Raw genomic sequence first — 15,064 nt, forward strand, 5'->3', positions numbered from 1 at the left:
CGACCCCCTAATTTTACAGTTAAAACATAGGTTTAGGCCTATATTTGCTGTATAAGACTACCCCCCACTTCCGAGGCAACACCAGTTCTTTTTTTAATAGACCGCCTCTCTAATTCAGCCAATCGAAGCAGGCTTTTTATCCATGCAAATTATACATGTTCTGTACCCAAAGCTACACTGTGTTCTAGTAAAAAGCCTGCTCAGATTGGCCAGAGTCAGAGAGGCAGTCTATTAAAAAAAGAACTGGTGTTGCCTCGGAAGTGGGGGGTAGTCTTATACAGCAAATATAGGCCTAAAACTATGTTTTAACTGTAAAATTAGGGGGTCGTCTTATATGCCGGAAAATACGGTAGTCTTTGGCAACTGTTCAGATACTGGACTTCTCTGCTTCATAAATTGGTAGAAGGGCAAATCAAGGATGTTGCATTGCTACTTAGCAAGTCTGGATTCTCTGTGGCCTGTGATGCTTCCCTATATATCAGAAAATATAACTCCTACAGGGAGTTCATCTACATGGTATAATGTTGTAGACACTCCACAATCAAAGCACCTAGATTTATTTCCAACTACTATTAAGTGCTGTTATCCTTAATACTCACCTCCAGGAGGCTGTCCCCAACCAGAGCCACTAGTAACTGGTGTCCATTCTGCTCTCGCACCAAGGCAGCATTCTCAGAGGCATACATACAAGTGAAGTCGAACATGGCCACATCAGGCTGTCCATAGTGATTGATGGCAAAATCCAGAGATGGTAGCTGCTGCTGGGTGGAGAAGTCTGCTGCTTCCCTGGCATAGTTCAGCAGAGCCTCTTGGTCCACATTCTCCCGGGAAAGCAAGAGCTCTGTGTCGGCATAGTCCTAGCTCCAGAGAGGGAAGAGGCTCGGTGGAAAAGTCTAGGTACAAGTCTAGCTAGCTCAAGCCACACTACACATATCGGACATAACCTAGTTTTTCACCACTTTTCTTATTCCCCTAAAGTGCTTTCATATTCCAAAACAAGTCTTTTACATATATATTAAAAAAAAAAAGGGGAAGGCTAAGTGGGAATACAGGGATCATTCTTCAACATAATAAAAGCTTTATATGACAAACCTACAGCCAACATCATGCTCAATGGGCAAAAACTAAAACCATTTCCCCTAAGAACAAAAACAAGACAGGGATGCCCACTTTTCACAACTCCTGTTCAACATAGTACTGGAAGTGCTAGCCATAGTGATTAGACAAGAAGAAGAAATAAAAGGCATCCAAATTGGAAAAGAAGTAAAACTGTCATTATTTGCAGGTGAAAAACCCTAAAGATTCCATCAAAAAACTATTAGACTTAATAAATGTATTAGGCAATGTAGCAGGATACAAAATTAATGCCCAGAAATCTATGACATTTTTATACACCAATAGTGAACTTACAGGAAGAGTGATTAAAATAATAATCCCATTTATTATTACAACAAAAATATACAGATACCTAGGAGTAAACTCAATGAAGGTAAAAAATCTGTACTCAGAAAACTACAGGACGCTGAAAAAAAGAAGAACATACCGTGTTCATGGATTGGTAGAATCAACATCATTAAAATGTCCATACTACCCAAAGCAATCTACAGATTCAAAGCATTCTCCATTGAAATACCAATGGCAGATTTCACAGACCTAGAACAAACTTTCCAAAAACTCATCTAGAATAAAAAAAAGACCCCAAATAGCTGCAGCAATCCTGAGAAAGAAGAACAAAGTAGGAGGTATCTCAAAAACAGATATCAAGCTATATTACAAGTCACTGTTCTCAAAACTGCCTGATTTTGGCACAAGAACAGATATATAGACCAATGGAATAGAATAGAGAACCCAGAAATTCACCCAAACCACTTTGCTCAATTAATATTTGACAAAAGAGGCAAGAGCATACAATGAAATCAAGGCAGTGTCTTTAACAAATGATGCTGGGAAAATTAGAGAGATACATGCAAAAAAAAAAAAAAAAAAAGAAACGCAAAATAGATACAGGACCTAAACATAAGACGTGAAACCATAAAAATCTTAGAAGAATCCACAGGCAGCAAAATCTCAGACATATGCCAAAGCAGTATCTTCGACGATATAGCTCTTAGGGCAATGGAAAGTGAAGAAAAAATAAACAAATGGGACTACATCAAAATAAGCTTCTGTACAGCAAAAGAAAAAAGAAAGCCCACAGCATGAGAGAACATATTTGCCAATCTTATATCTGATAAGGGTTTAATCTTTAACGTTTATAGGGAACTCATACAACTTAACAAAAAGAAGATAAATGACCCAATCAAAAAATGGGCAATGGACTTAGATAGTTTTCGAAAGAGGACATACAGAAGGACGAGACATGAAAACATGCTCAAAGTCACTAATCATCCAAGAGATGTAAATCAAAATGGCAATGAGGTACCATCTCACACCTGTCAAAATAGCCAACATCAACAAATCAACAAATGACAAGGGCTGGCAAGGACGCGGACAAAAAAAAGAACCCTCGTGCACTACTGGTGGTAATGCAGACTGGTGCAGGCACTGTGGAGAACAGTATGGAGTTTCCTCAAAAAACAGAAAATGGAACTCCTATTTGACCCAGTAGTCCCACTTCTAAGAATATATCCTAAGAAACTAGAAACATCAATCAGAAAAGATATATATGCACCCCCAGTTCATAGCAGCACAATCTACAATAGCTAATATTTGGAAACAGCCTAAGTACCCACCAGCAGGTGAGTGGATTAAAAACAGTGGTACATGTACACAATGGAATACTATGCTGCCATAAAAAGGAAGGATCTCCTACCATTTCCAACAGCATGGATGGAACTGGAGAGCATTCTGCTAAGCGAAATAAGTCAGTCAGAGAAACATAAACTGATGAACAAAAACAGATCCAGAGAAAGAGAAGCATTGATCAGACCATCAAACCTCAGAGGGAAGGTAGGGGAGGGTGAAGGTAAGGAGGAGAGATCAACCAAAGGATTTGTATGCATACGAATAACCTTACACAATGGACACAGACACTGGGGGTGTGTGTGTGGGGGAGGGCATGAGCAGGGGGGTGGGAATAGGGTAAAGCGGGCATAAGGACCACAAGATTGAGAAGCAGGATCAAATATTGACCTTAGTCAACAAAGAATTTTTTTTTAAAAAAAGGGGGGGGGGGGGAATGGGGAAGGCTGTTTCTATAAGAGACCAGGCCTTGCTGCCTAGTGCTGGCTTTTCCATATACTTAGAGCAAATTACTACTTCTTTGATAGAGTCAAATCCACTTCACAGCTATTCTGAATACTAAATAAGATAACTTAAGTGATAGTATGGTAAACTGAAAAAGCACTTTATAGTTTGTTACTATCAGCAATTATTACCTTCTGGATAGCAAATAGTTTTTGGCAACTGGGACCATATGAGACTCTTAACTTGCATAAATTCCACAAACACTAAGGAAGAGCTCAAAGCTTCAGTGCCAAAAGGTTTTGGAGGTGGAAGCAATAGCAATCCAGGAGACTGGGAAGAAATATATTCAGAATGGAAGAGAAGTTTAAAAATTAATAATAAGATTCTGAAAGGCTCTATAGAACCCCCAAAAAGGAAAACAATAATGAGAGAAAAGGGATTTTCCACATAAAGGGCTGAAAAAATTACTTTTCTATTTTGGAGGTTACTGGCATACTGAGCCAAATCTTTATTCTCCTAAAATGGGGCCTATGGTTTCCAAGTGCCCCTGATGGTACTTTCAGCTACCACTACAAGATGTTAAAAGCCAAAACACAAATACTCAAGTTGGCCCTTGAAACTGTTCACCATTAAGTAAGTGGTCAGAATGAACTTAGTATTTGGCAACGCACACACAGGGATGGCTCTTGCCCTCTAAAAAAAATATAAAAAGGAAGAGTAAACAGAGTATTGGCATTCCAGATAGTTTCTACATAATTTCGACTAATACCAATGGGCACACTGCCTATTTCTTATTGATAAAACATTCAAATACATCTTGTTTATGCTCTTGGCAGAATGAGCTGCACACATTGCTTGGTCCTGTTTCTCCTTATAGACATAAAGGACCACAAAGTTGAGAAGCAGATACAAGGTAACAAGTAGAAAGAGGCTGTACTACAGGTACACGTTCATATGTTCACCCCTATTACTGCTCTCAGATAAAGCATACTTCAGATAAAAGTGACCAGAGTCATTAGTATCCTGCAGTCAGAGGATACTCTGAAATTCAGCCATGAGTCTGAGGTGGGAATTGCACATGTGGGGATAGTAATTCTCACATTGAGACCAAATCAGACTTAAGAAATTCTCCTTAAGGAACTCTCTACCCTGTGATTTTCTGATTTCTTATTCAGATCATCATCTCAGGGAATGTCATTCTCTAGAACCACAAGTCAAATCACCTAAAATTAAACTGAATATTTATTCCTGAATTATCTGAGATTTGTTTTGGAACAAACTAATTGCAGGAATGGGTTAATTCCTTCTAGGAATCCTCTATAATAAAAGCCTAGGTGGTGTCGCACAATGTTGCCACAAAATAGCCACCACAAGATGGCTGGCAGGGGAGGGCAGTTGGGGCGACCATGTCAGGGAGGGCAGTTGGGGGCCATCGGGCCAGCAGGGGAGAGTTGTTGGGGGCCATCAGGCCAGGAAGGGAGGGCAGTTGGGGGAAATCAGGCCATCAGGGGAACAGTTAAGCATCAATCAGGCCAGCAGGGGAGCAGTTAGGGGTGATCAGGCTGGCAGGCAGGCGAGAGGTTGGGAACCAGCAGTCCCGGATTCCGGATTGTGAGAGGGATGTCTAATTCCAGTTTGGGTAAGGTGACCAGACATCCCACTTTTGACGGGACAGTCCCAATTTTTAACAATTTGTCCTGTGTCCCGCAGTGTTTTAAAAAGTCCAAAAGATTTAAAAGATTCTTTCCAAAAATTGGGACTTTTTAAAAAACACCGTGAGACACGGGACAAATTGTTAAAAATCGGGACTGTCCAGCCAAAAGCAGGACGTCTGGTCACCTTAGGTTTGGGCCCAAACTGGATCCTATAGGGATCAGGCCCAAATACAGGATTGGGCCCAAACCGGCAGTTGGATATCCCCTGAGGGGTCCCAGATTGGAGAGGGTGCAGGCTGAACTGAGGGACACCCCCTCCAGTGCATGAATTTCATGCTGCAGGCCTCTAGAGAAACAATATTGGTTATGTGTTGATAATTCTGAAAGCCAGATAATGGGTACATGGGGGTTCATCAGATGATCTTCTGTACTTTTGTTTATATTAGAAAATTTACATAATAAACAGTATTTTTTTAAGTTTAACTAAAAAATATTAGAATACATGTTACCAGGAGATGAGTTAGGGCTAGTTTCCATTCCCTTGCAGGAAAACTCATCTGACAATAAAATTTTTTTGCTTGGTGATCATACTAACCAGTACAACATAAAAAGAGGTTTAAAAGAAATTTATCACTTACATGCAGTATCACCCCTTTGTCCAGTAAGCTCTGCTTTTTGGCCGTCATAACAAAATAGTGCGTGTCATCTTTGTAGTAGACGATGTTCTCCAAATCGATACCTGCAAAACAAAAATGTTGAAGGTATATTAGGGCAGCCAGAGAGATTGTACATGGGTCCACAGAGACCAGGGTTGTAAAACTCCAGGCAGGGAAAGAGAAAGTAAAAAAGATGTCTGAGCCTAGATTCTCACTTCTTGAAAAAAATAAAAAAAGGGGGAACTTTGTTTATCCTTGGACTGCTCTGTTAACTCGACACTCTAAGTTATCCTAAAAACAATGATCAATAGTAAGCAGAAATATATAAAGATTGAAAGAAAAAGAAAAATTAATCCTTAGTAAGATGGTCGGGTTAAGCCTCTTTTATAGTCATCAAGGCAACTGGGGGAATCTCAAGAACAGGACAGACAACTGGATACCTGGAAACACAGAGTGAACTATTGGCTTTTAATTTCAATTAAACTAAAAAAAAAAAATAGATGTAATGGAAAGAAATCATGTTCTAGAAAACAGAGAATTAGAATCTGCTGTACATTTTTGTTGCATCAAACATTTAAGTTAAGGTATTCAAAAGCTATCATATAAAAATTTCATTCCTATCGAGCATGTGATTTACTTCAAGATCAAAGTAGAACTTAGTAGACAAAGTAGTACACTCAGTGCCTAAAGTCAGGTTCTCAGTAAACCAGAGAACTACCAGCCAATAGGTTACTGCATTAAACACCATCACTTAGAGCCACAGTATAGAGGAAGGGGTAGGAGAAGAGTTGGTAAAAGACAGCATGAACACTTAAAAACAAACACACAAATATAGTAAAAACCCAATTCAGAGTATCCCAGTCCCTATGATAAGGATAAACAACATTAGAATAGCAATCAGTGATATGGAAAGCATTACACACAGAAGAAAGCATGGAAGTGAGGAAAGAGCAATGGATTAATGACACAGTAACACCAATGACCAAACACCCCAGCAAACTATCCAAGAGAAAGCCACAAGTAATTATTTAAACTTCTATTCTTATTGCTTTCAAGATACTGATACCAACCGGTTGCTTCCCTGAGCTCCTGGAAAAATTTTTGGTTAAATATGAAAGCCACTCCACTGATCTCTTCCACTTTGGCTTCTGCTGTTGTATTTCGGTTGATAAAATTTGCTGTAATGGCAATGGCCAGTTTGCCTCGAAATTCTTTCCGACGAAATCCTGGAAGGAAAGAAATTTTCAGATGTGGCAGCAGTTGGCTAGAGAGGAAGTAAGATCACTTCAAACAGGAAGGAGGTATTGATGATGACATTTGGGAACATAAGTGATAAAAGTCAATGGAAAAATTTTAGGGCAGCTCTTCTCAACGTGAAAATAAGGTGTTTTTCCATCAAAGACTATAACAATCCAGAAAAGAAGTCAAAGTCTCCTACACACTAACAAAAATTTTGAAACTGACTAACCAGAATGTTACTCAATACTAGGAATTCCTTTTTTTTTTTTTTTTTTTTTTAAGGGAAGCCATCTTTTTATTAAACTGAGATTTAAATTCTGTAGAGCCAACTGCTCAAAGTATAGCTTGTCTCTTAGTACCCTTACAAGAGTACTCTGTAACAAGTAAACCAAGTACCAATTGGCTAGGGAAGGCTGGGGCTGCCATTAAATTAGAGTAGGTAGTACATATATGTAGATCCTCTCGACACAAATTCTCACCCCAGGGTTTGGAAAAAGTCACCCTTCACTCTGTAATAAACCAGGAAAAGGAACAACGATCAATACCTTCCAAGGTGTTCCTACGGCCATCCCCTCCAATGATCACTTCAAATTCATACTCTGACACAGGATGGGTTTTAGGGTGCACCAGTGCCCGCCAACCTATCCCTGTAGACCAAAGTAAAATTGAAGGTTGTCACTTAGATCATATTAATACATCTAAGACATTTCAAGATAGTCAGGTAGGCAGACATCAAACCAAAAACAGTAGATTTAAAAGCATGGGGTACAAACCACAGAAAGAAAGACCCCTCAGGAACATTCCCACCATAAAATTTTCTATAATGAATATAAGTGCCTGCAACATCTAATCCTATTTCAAAGGCCTCTTCATTAAATCAAAAGTTCCTCAAAAAATACTAGCTATACAAATAGACAAGCCCTTTTTAACTAGTTCCGAAAACAACCCACAGATTCCTATAGTTTTCTGCTTTGATCTCATCTTTTCTCACCCATTTGATGCCCTTTTATCCCTACTCCTCCCTTTTCCAATTCAACTCACGTTCATTTTCTTGGTCCTCAGGAGGGTGTACAAGTCCTTGGAATTCTACGTTAACATGAATTTCAATGCCTAGGATCAATGCTACTTTCAAAAGTATTAGTTGAAGCTGACGGATACCTGGGTAAACAAAAAGATAATACAAGTTAGGACACATTGAAAAAAGAATACCAGTTAGCAGTCACTGCTCAGGTTTCCACCTGTCCACCTAATGCAGAGTTTATCCAGATTCTCAATGCTTCCTATAACAGGAGACATTTTCCAAGTCATGTTCCATAGCTTCTTTCTTTACTCAGGGCAAGAAATGTTCCAGAGAGACACACAAACGCACTCCCACCTCTTGGATAAGATATTTAAAACAAGCAAAAGTCCTGAGATAACATGAAATTTTTGTGGCCAACAGGAGACTCATTTCCATGCTCTCCTGATTCAGTTAGAGCCACAATTATTTAGCAAAACCTACAATACTTACAGAACCTACAATAGTTACCAGAAGAGGCAGAAGATGTGCACCCACATGTATGCTTTCCAGTTAGATTCAAAGGGGGCTGTACTACTTCCTGGGATTTCAGACAGTTCTCCTTCATCTTATTACCTTACTGATCTCCACAGATGCTTGCAAGGTGAGAAGGGGAACTTCAATGCAAGCTTAGTAGTCTCTTAACATTCTTCTGCCCTCTACTGGTCTATAGTTGCAGAAATTAAGGTTCAAAATGAATGAAAATCTTGCTCATTATCCTAGTGAGATTTATTTATTTAACCAGTCAACTGCCATGATATTTTAACTTTAGTTAAAAAAGGTTCCCTGCTGTGTCTATAGACGCTTATGGCATACAAATGGTTAACATTCAGCAAGTACCTGCCAGATGCCAGACACACGAGATAAAAATCTAGGACCCATCTCTAAGACATATCCTGCCACACATAAGGCAGACAAATCCACTGAATGAATAACCACTGGTTCTCTCTTAAAACCAGATCTACATGCAGATCCTCCTTTAGATCATTTGATTATTTTCCCCACGTTTTACAACCTGCCTCCTTCAGAGTCACACATGCAGCAACTCATTAAATCCTATGCTAGCACACATTTTATATTTGCAAACAACTGGGTTCCAAGATGCTTTAAACATTACAGCCCAAAAGAGTGCTTCTTCTGCCTAGAGAATGTGGCAGCTGTGGCCAGTGTTTGATAAACTGGCACAGCCACTTCAAACTTTAAAAGTTGACTGTATTTACAGGACACATCTGAAGGAGCTCAGAACAAAAGTTATTTGACAAGGTTTATCTGGAACAATGATCATACTTTAACCTCATAATGTAGACACTATTTTCATGAACATATACAGTCATGAAAACAAAATCGCCATCTGCATTAACTTGTATTTATTTACTTCAAAGCTTGAATATGATAAGAGTATAGCAAGACCTCCCTATGCTGTAAACCTCATGAGAATCATCTAACCAAAGAACTCGCACTATCAACGTGCCATTCACCAAACTAGGAGTCTGTTTCTTCTACAACTGTGGTTTCCCCAGACCTGTGTCCCCACAGCATTTTGTTCTTATACTAGTATAGCATCTTTCATATCACATTCCAAAGAACAACATGCTTTGCTCTGCTTCTACTGGACTAAGAACCACCAGAGTCTGGTCAAGGCCTACACTGTTCATCATATTTCCTAACCTGGCCCCAAGTCTATCCTACCAGTAGAAATGCTAAATAAGAGTCCAAGACCTAACTTAGAAATTCCTAAGCTAAATTCCTTGTAGTTAAATCATTCTAGGTTACAGAACCACACATGGAAGGTATTTTGACTCCAAGAAGAGTGTGTTTCTATACAACAGATATTAAAAGAACTGGATTTACTTACTGATATGGTCAATGGCTCCAGCACAGAACTTGCCATAGAATTTCTTGGCACCCAAACCGCGCAGATCATGTATGGTGAATGGCCAGAGATGCAAGACATTGTTGCGGGAGAAGGCATCTCGTTTCTCAATAACAACTACCTTAGCTCCCAGTAAGGATAAGTCGATGGCTGTGCGGAGACCACAAGGGCCAGCTCCAATGATGAGACACTGAAAAACACAGCTGTTTTCAGGGCAAAGGCAACATCTCTTGAGAAAGCTCACATTTCTAGAAAAATTTCATGATCTCATAACCATCATTCCCTAAAGCCCCCAAATAGGGCTATTCTCTACTTCCAACCAATCTGGGTCACAGCAGAACATTTGCAATGGTTTGAAGAAAAGCTGGAGGTGGCTATGAATAAAGAAGACATAATTGTCAATGCTGGATACAACTTAGCACATGTTCACCCTGTAGATCTGGAACATATTTAAATAGGTCATAGTTTAAACAAACGATTGAAAATCACATTTCATTTTTCATCAACAGAAAAGGACCTTTTACTTTTTGCTTTTAGATATATTTTTACTAGAAGCTTTGGTGCACAAATTCTTGCACCAGTTGGGTCCCTAGGCCTGGCCTGTGGGATGGGGCCAAAACTGGCTCTCTGACATCCCCAAGGGTTCCCAGATTGTGAAAGGGTGCAAGCTAGGCCGAAGGACCCCACCAGTGCATAATTGGGACTAGGGAGAGTCATGGGAGATTGGCCAGCAGGGGAGAGACTGCAGGAGGGCTCCAGGGCGTGTGGCCCATCTCGCTCAGTCCCAATCAGCTGGACCCCAGCAGCAAGCTAATCTACCAGTTGGAGTACCTGCCCCCTGATGGTCAGTGCATGTCATAGTGACTGGTCGATTGGTCAACTGTCCCCTGTGGTCAGTGCATATCAAAGCAACTGGTCGACTGGTTGACTGTTCGCCCCCTGTTGGTCAGTGCACATCATAGCAAGCGGTTGAGTGGCCTTAGTATATCACTAACATACTAGAGACCAGGTGCACTAATTTCATGCACAGAGGGGTTGTCCCTCAGCCCAGCCTGTACCCTCTCCAATCTGGGACCCCTCCAGGGATGTCAGGCGACCAGTCTGATCAAGAGAAGACACCAGCCCTATTATCCCATTGCTGCAGCCACTGCCAGCCACCAAGGTGTTTTCATCAACATAAACTCTAGTGCCTTTACTGTGAAAAATGACAACTTTCTTTAGGCATTTTCAAGATAGGATATGACTTTTTTTTTATCCTCACCTGAGGATATGTTTCCATTTATTTTCAGAGAGTGTGGAAGAGAAAGGGAGAGACAGAGAGAAACATAAATGTGAGAGAGACACTTTGATTGGTTGCCTCCTGCATGAACCAGGTCAGGGTTCATGCAGGAGGCAACCAATCAAAGTGTCTCTCTGGGCCTCGACCAGGGAGGAGCCTGTAACCTAGGTACATGCCCTTGATCAGAATCCAACTTGGGCGTTGCGGTCAGCAGGCGGAGGCTCTATCCACTGAGCTAAACCAGCTAGGGCAGGATATGACATTTATTAGCTCCTCAAGTAGTGGACCTTCCTTTTTATCTTCCAGGAGTATACTGGGAAAACCCTAGATCACCTTCTTAGATTCTTATAACCTAAGTTATCAAGAACACTGCAAGTGGCAGCCTACAGGGATCTTAGCAAATGAGCTGTCAGAAAAGGTATTTACTCTCAAACTGGTTTGGCTCAGTGGATAGACTGTGGGCCTGCAGACTGAAGGGTCCCAGGTTTGATTCCTATTAAGGGCATGTACCTTGGTTGGAGGCACATCCCCAGTGGGGAGTGTGCAGGAGGCAGCTAATCGATCTCTCATTGATATTTCTGACTATCTATCCCTCTTCTCTCTTCTCTGTAAAAAATGTCAATAAAAATATATATATTTTTAAAAAGGTGTTTCCTCTGCAGCTTATGCAGCCCCTACATTGTGTCCACTGGGCTAGGGACGTGTTCCTGCCACCGGTGGTGGCCACCAGGGTCTCCGCACACCCCAGAAGCCGGCAGCCATCCCCCCATTGAGGGCACTGGCCTGGGGGTGTGATTCGAACCGCAGCTTGGTGCTAGAGCATGCACAAGCCGCTGGGGGCAGCGGGGGCGGGGAACATCCCAGTCTCCGAACACCCATGAGGCCAGCAGCCAGCCTCACCATGGATGCCAGACTGGGGGGCATACAGGGACCCTTGGGCCGTATGCAGTGATAGCTGCTAGGGTCTCCGCACACCCCAGAGGCCAGCAGCCAGTCCTGTCGTGGGTGCCGGATGGGGGGCATGGACCCAAACCTCCACTTGGTGCCCGAGCATTCACAAGAGGCTGCACCCATAGGCTTGGAGTGGCCAGCGGAGGTTCTGGGATCCCTGCCACTCAGGGTGAAAGTGCGGGCCTACAGGCTAGGAGCAGCCTGGGTCCTAAGGTTGTTCCCAGGGGCCAGGCCACTCAGTGCCTGTGTATGCAAATTAACCACCATCTTTGTTGGGTTAATTTGCATATTTGCTCTGATGGGCTGGTGGGTGTGGCGGAGTGATGTTTAATTTGGATGTTTCTCTTTTACTAAGTAGGATTACTCTTTGATTGGTTAAATGGCTGACCTGTCAACCAGACACTTAGCATATTAGGCTTTTATTAGATAGAATTGATTTCAGAGAAGGGAGAGATAGAGATAGAAACATCAACAATGAGAGAGAATCACTGATCAGCTGCCTCCTGCATGCCCCCCACTGGGGATCAAGCCTGCAATCCAGGCATATGCCCTGACCAGGAATCAAACCATGACCGCCTGGTTGGTAGGTTGATGCTCAACCACTGACCCACACTGGCTGGGCAGGAGAGGATCTTTTGGAAAATTTCTAAGTCAAGCAGATTTCTGTCCAAGACATAGATTATTAAATACATAGTCCTTGCAAGCTTAGAGTCCTGGAATGGGTCTTTCATTCAAATGATTTCCAGGAGATAACATCCAAGAGCCAAAGTTTTATGTGCTGAAAAGTTTTTTTGTTTTGTTTTTTAATATATATTTATTGATTTCAGAGAGGAAGGAAGAGGAAGAGAGAGATAGAAACATCCATGAAAGAGAATCATGAATCAGCTGCCTCCTGAAAGTCCCCTACTGGAAATGGAGCCCACAACCTGGGCATGTGCCCTTAACCGGAATTGAACCTGGGACCTTTCAGTTCACAAGCCGAGGCTCTATCCACTGAGCAAAACCAGCTAGGGCTGAAAAAGTTCTTAAATCATATCTTTAGACTGAAAGTCCAGAAAAATGATCTTGAAAATCCATTTTTTACAGAAGTACTCAGAGTGAGACTGGACGCTTAACTAATTTGCATTGTATGTGCAGAAGAAAAAAAACAGAACATGCAATATTTTGACTTTGAATTCCTTTTATCCTTAATAAAACTCCAGAACTCACTCTTAAAGTCATGACTTTGAATTTCTTGAATTTTGCTGATCAATATCTAATTAAATAGCCTGGCCAGTGTGGCCAGGGGTTGAGAACAAACCCATGGAGCAGAAGGTCATGATTCTATTACCGGTCAGGGTACATGCCAAAGTTGCAGGCTTGATCCACAGTGTGGGTGTGCAGGAGGCAACCAATCAATGCTTCTCTTTCATGACTGATGTTTGTATCTCTCTCTCTCTCTCCCTCTCTCTCTCTCTCTCTCTCTCTGAAATCAATAAAAAACTACGTAAAAAATTTAACCATATACAAATCAGCTGGGGATAGGTCTCTAAGTACCTATACTAGGCAAATTAAAGCTCATGAAAGAACATTAATAACATAATCATGAAGTCATTTACAACTTTATGTGTTAGCTTTCTCCCAGAAGATGTATTCTTATATAAGCAGGAAAGCAGGAAATACATTGTTCTTTCTCTACTTCCTCACACCTACCCTTCCTTGCACAGCTGACTGAATAGCTCAGGTCTTTGCTGAGGTCTACCTTTTTCATGAAAACACTGTTTCTGAATTTTGTGAAAAAACCAAAGGAAATAATTTGGTTCATAAGGCCATTGCTTAAGAAAACATATACTTCTGAAATATGAATAAAAGAGGTCTGAAGCCTGTGGCAAATTCCCAAGTTGGCAGATGCTATCTATACCTTACCAGTTACTGAGTATAGAACAAGGACTTTGTAAAGTTGAATTGCCAAGCACCATGAAACCATGTTTGTACAGGATGCTAACAGGGCCTGGCTACGTTTTTGCTAAAAGATCCTCATCCACGATCCCGTGTAGGGCCAGGGTATGTATCCATGATCCCCAGTGAGGGGGAGGGGGCAGGGTATGTGTGTGCAGGAGGCAGCTGATCAATGTGAGATTCAAAACAAAGCCTCAGCAAAAAAAGTTGCTACATCATTAAAGTTATTCTGAAATAGTTAAAACCCTGAGTGTTCAATATATGAATACATGAAATAAGAATAAAGTTCGGCACATGGAGCAGTCAAATGAACATGAATAATAGTTCCATAAACCTTCACAAGGTATAAAGTTTGATTTCCTCTACTAGATCACGGCTGATTTGGCCTATTTTTTTTTTTTTTAATATATATTTTATTGATTTTTTACAGAGAGGAAGAGAGAGGGATAGAGAGTTATAGAAACATCAATAAGAGAGAATCATTGATCAGCTGCCTTTTGCACACTCCTTACTGGGGATGGGCCTGCAACCAAGGTACATGCCCTTGACCGGAATCGAACTGGGACCCTTCAGTCCGCAGGCTGATGCTCTATCCACTAAGCCAAACCAGTTTTGGCCTATTTTCACCCAGTCAGCTTCTAATTGATCCTTTTTTCAAGGTCTACCCCTACTCAAAATCTTTTCTTTATTGGTTAAATCTTAAGGTCAATAACCCCAAGGCCTCAGAACAGCCAAAGCTTACCTTGGTGTTTGTACATGCTTTTCCCTTTTTGTAGTCTTTGTGGCTGCCCCGTTTGTCCAGCTTTGCCCAGAGGGCTTTGGCTTTCCAGTAGTTGAGCTTTGACTTGAGCTTGTGATAAAAGGAGCGATAGTCCTTAGGCTTCAGTTCCAGGTGATCACAGAGCTCTTGGAAGGCATTAAGAGTCCCCTTGCAGGTGGTAGCCTGCACAAACTTGTCAAAGAGGGTGTGTGCTTGATTCATTGTCTCATTCTTACTCTCCTCCATGCTTCCCCACTCTAAGCACACCAGACAAAGGGGGCAGTGGGATGGTGATTAGTCCACTTGACACTGTCAGATTAATCTAACAAAAATAAAGAAAAAGGAATGGTAAGCAAATCCAAATTTTATCTACAAATATTTTCTAGGAGAGATAACTCTTTTTCAATGGAAATCCTAAGCATTCTAGTCATTCATTCAACAAATGTATATTGCATACCTTCTATACTCCC

General features: G+C 41.2%; 1 protein-coding gene across 18 annotated transcripts in view; it reads right to left on the minus strand.

The window, feature by feature from the left end:
- MICAL3 (microtubule associated monooxygenase, calponin and LIM domain containing 3) overlaps positions 1 to 15,064 on the minus strand; it is a 262,563-nt gene that overhangs the window by 167,824 nt on the left and 79,675 nt on the right. For all 18 annotated transcript variants that reach the window (XM_045588548.1, XM_045588555.1, XM_045588551.1 and 15 more), the window contains 7 exons: positions 14,577 to 14,916; positions 9,649 to 9,856; positions 7,778 to 7,894; positions 7,282 to 7,383; positions 6,568 to 6,723; positions 5,480 to 5,580; positions 600 to 857 (listed from right to left, as the gene is read on the minus strand). In XM_045588548.1, coding sequence (XP_045444504.1) covers positions 600 to 857; positions 5,480 to 5,580; positions 6,568 to 6,723; positions 7,282 to 7,383; positions 7,778 to 7,894; positions 9,649 to 9,856; positions 14,577 to 14,840 — 1,206 coding nt within the window. In that variant the 5' untranslated portion in view covers positions 14,841 to 14,916. The remainder of the gene's footprint in view (positions 1 to 599; positions 858 to 5,479; positions 5,581 to 6,567; positions 6,724 to 7,281; positions 7,384 to 7,777; positions 7,895 to 9,648; positions 9,857 to 14,576; positions 14,917 to 15,064) is intronic.

This window comes from Pipistrellus kuhlii, unplaced genomic scaffold (genome assembly GCF_014108245.1).
Source record: "Pipistrellus kuhlii isolate mPipKuh1 unplaced genomic scaffold, mPipKuh1.p scaffold_m20_p_3, whole genome shotgun sequence".
Taxonomy (NCBI): Eukaryota; Metazoa; Chordata; class Mammalia; order Chiroptera; family Vespertilionidae; genus Pipistrellus; species Pipistrellus kuhlii.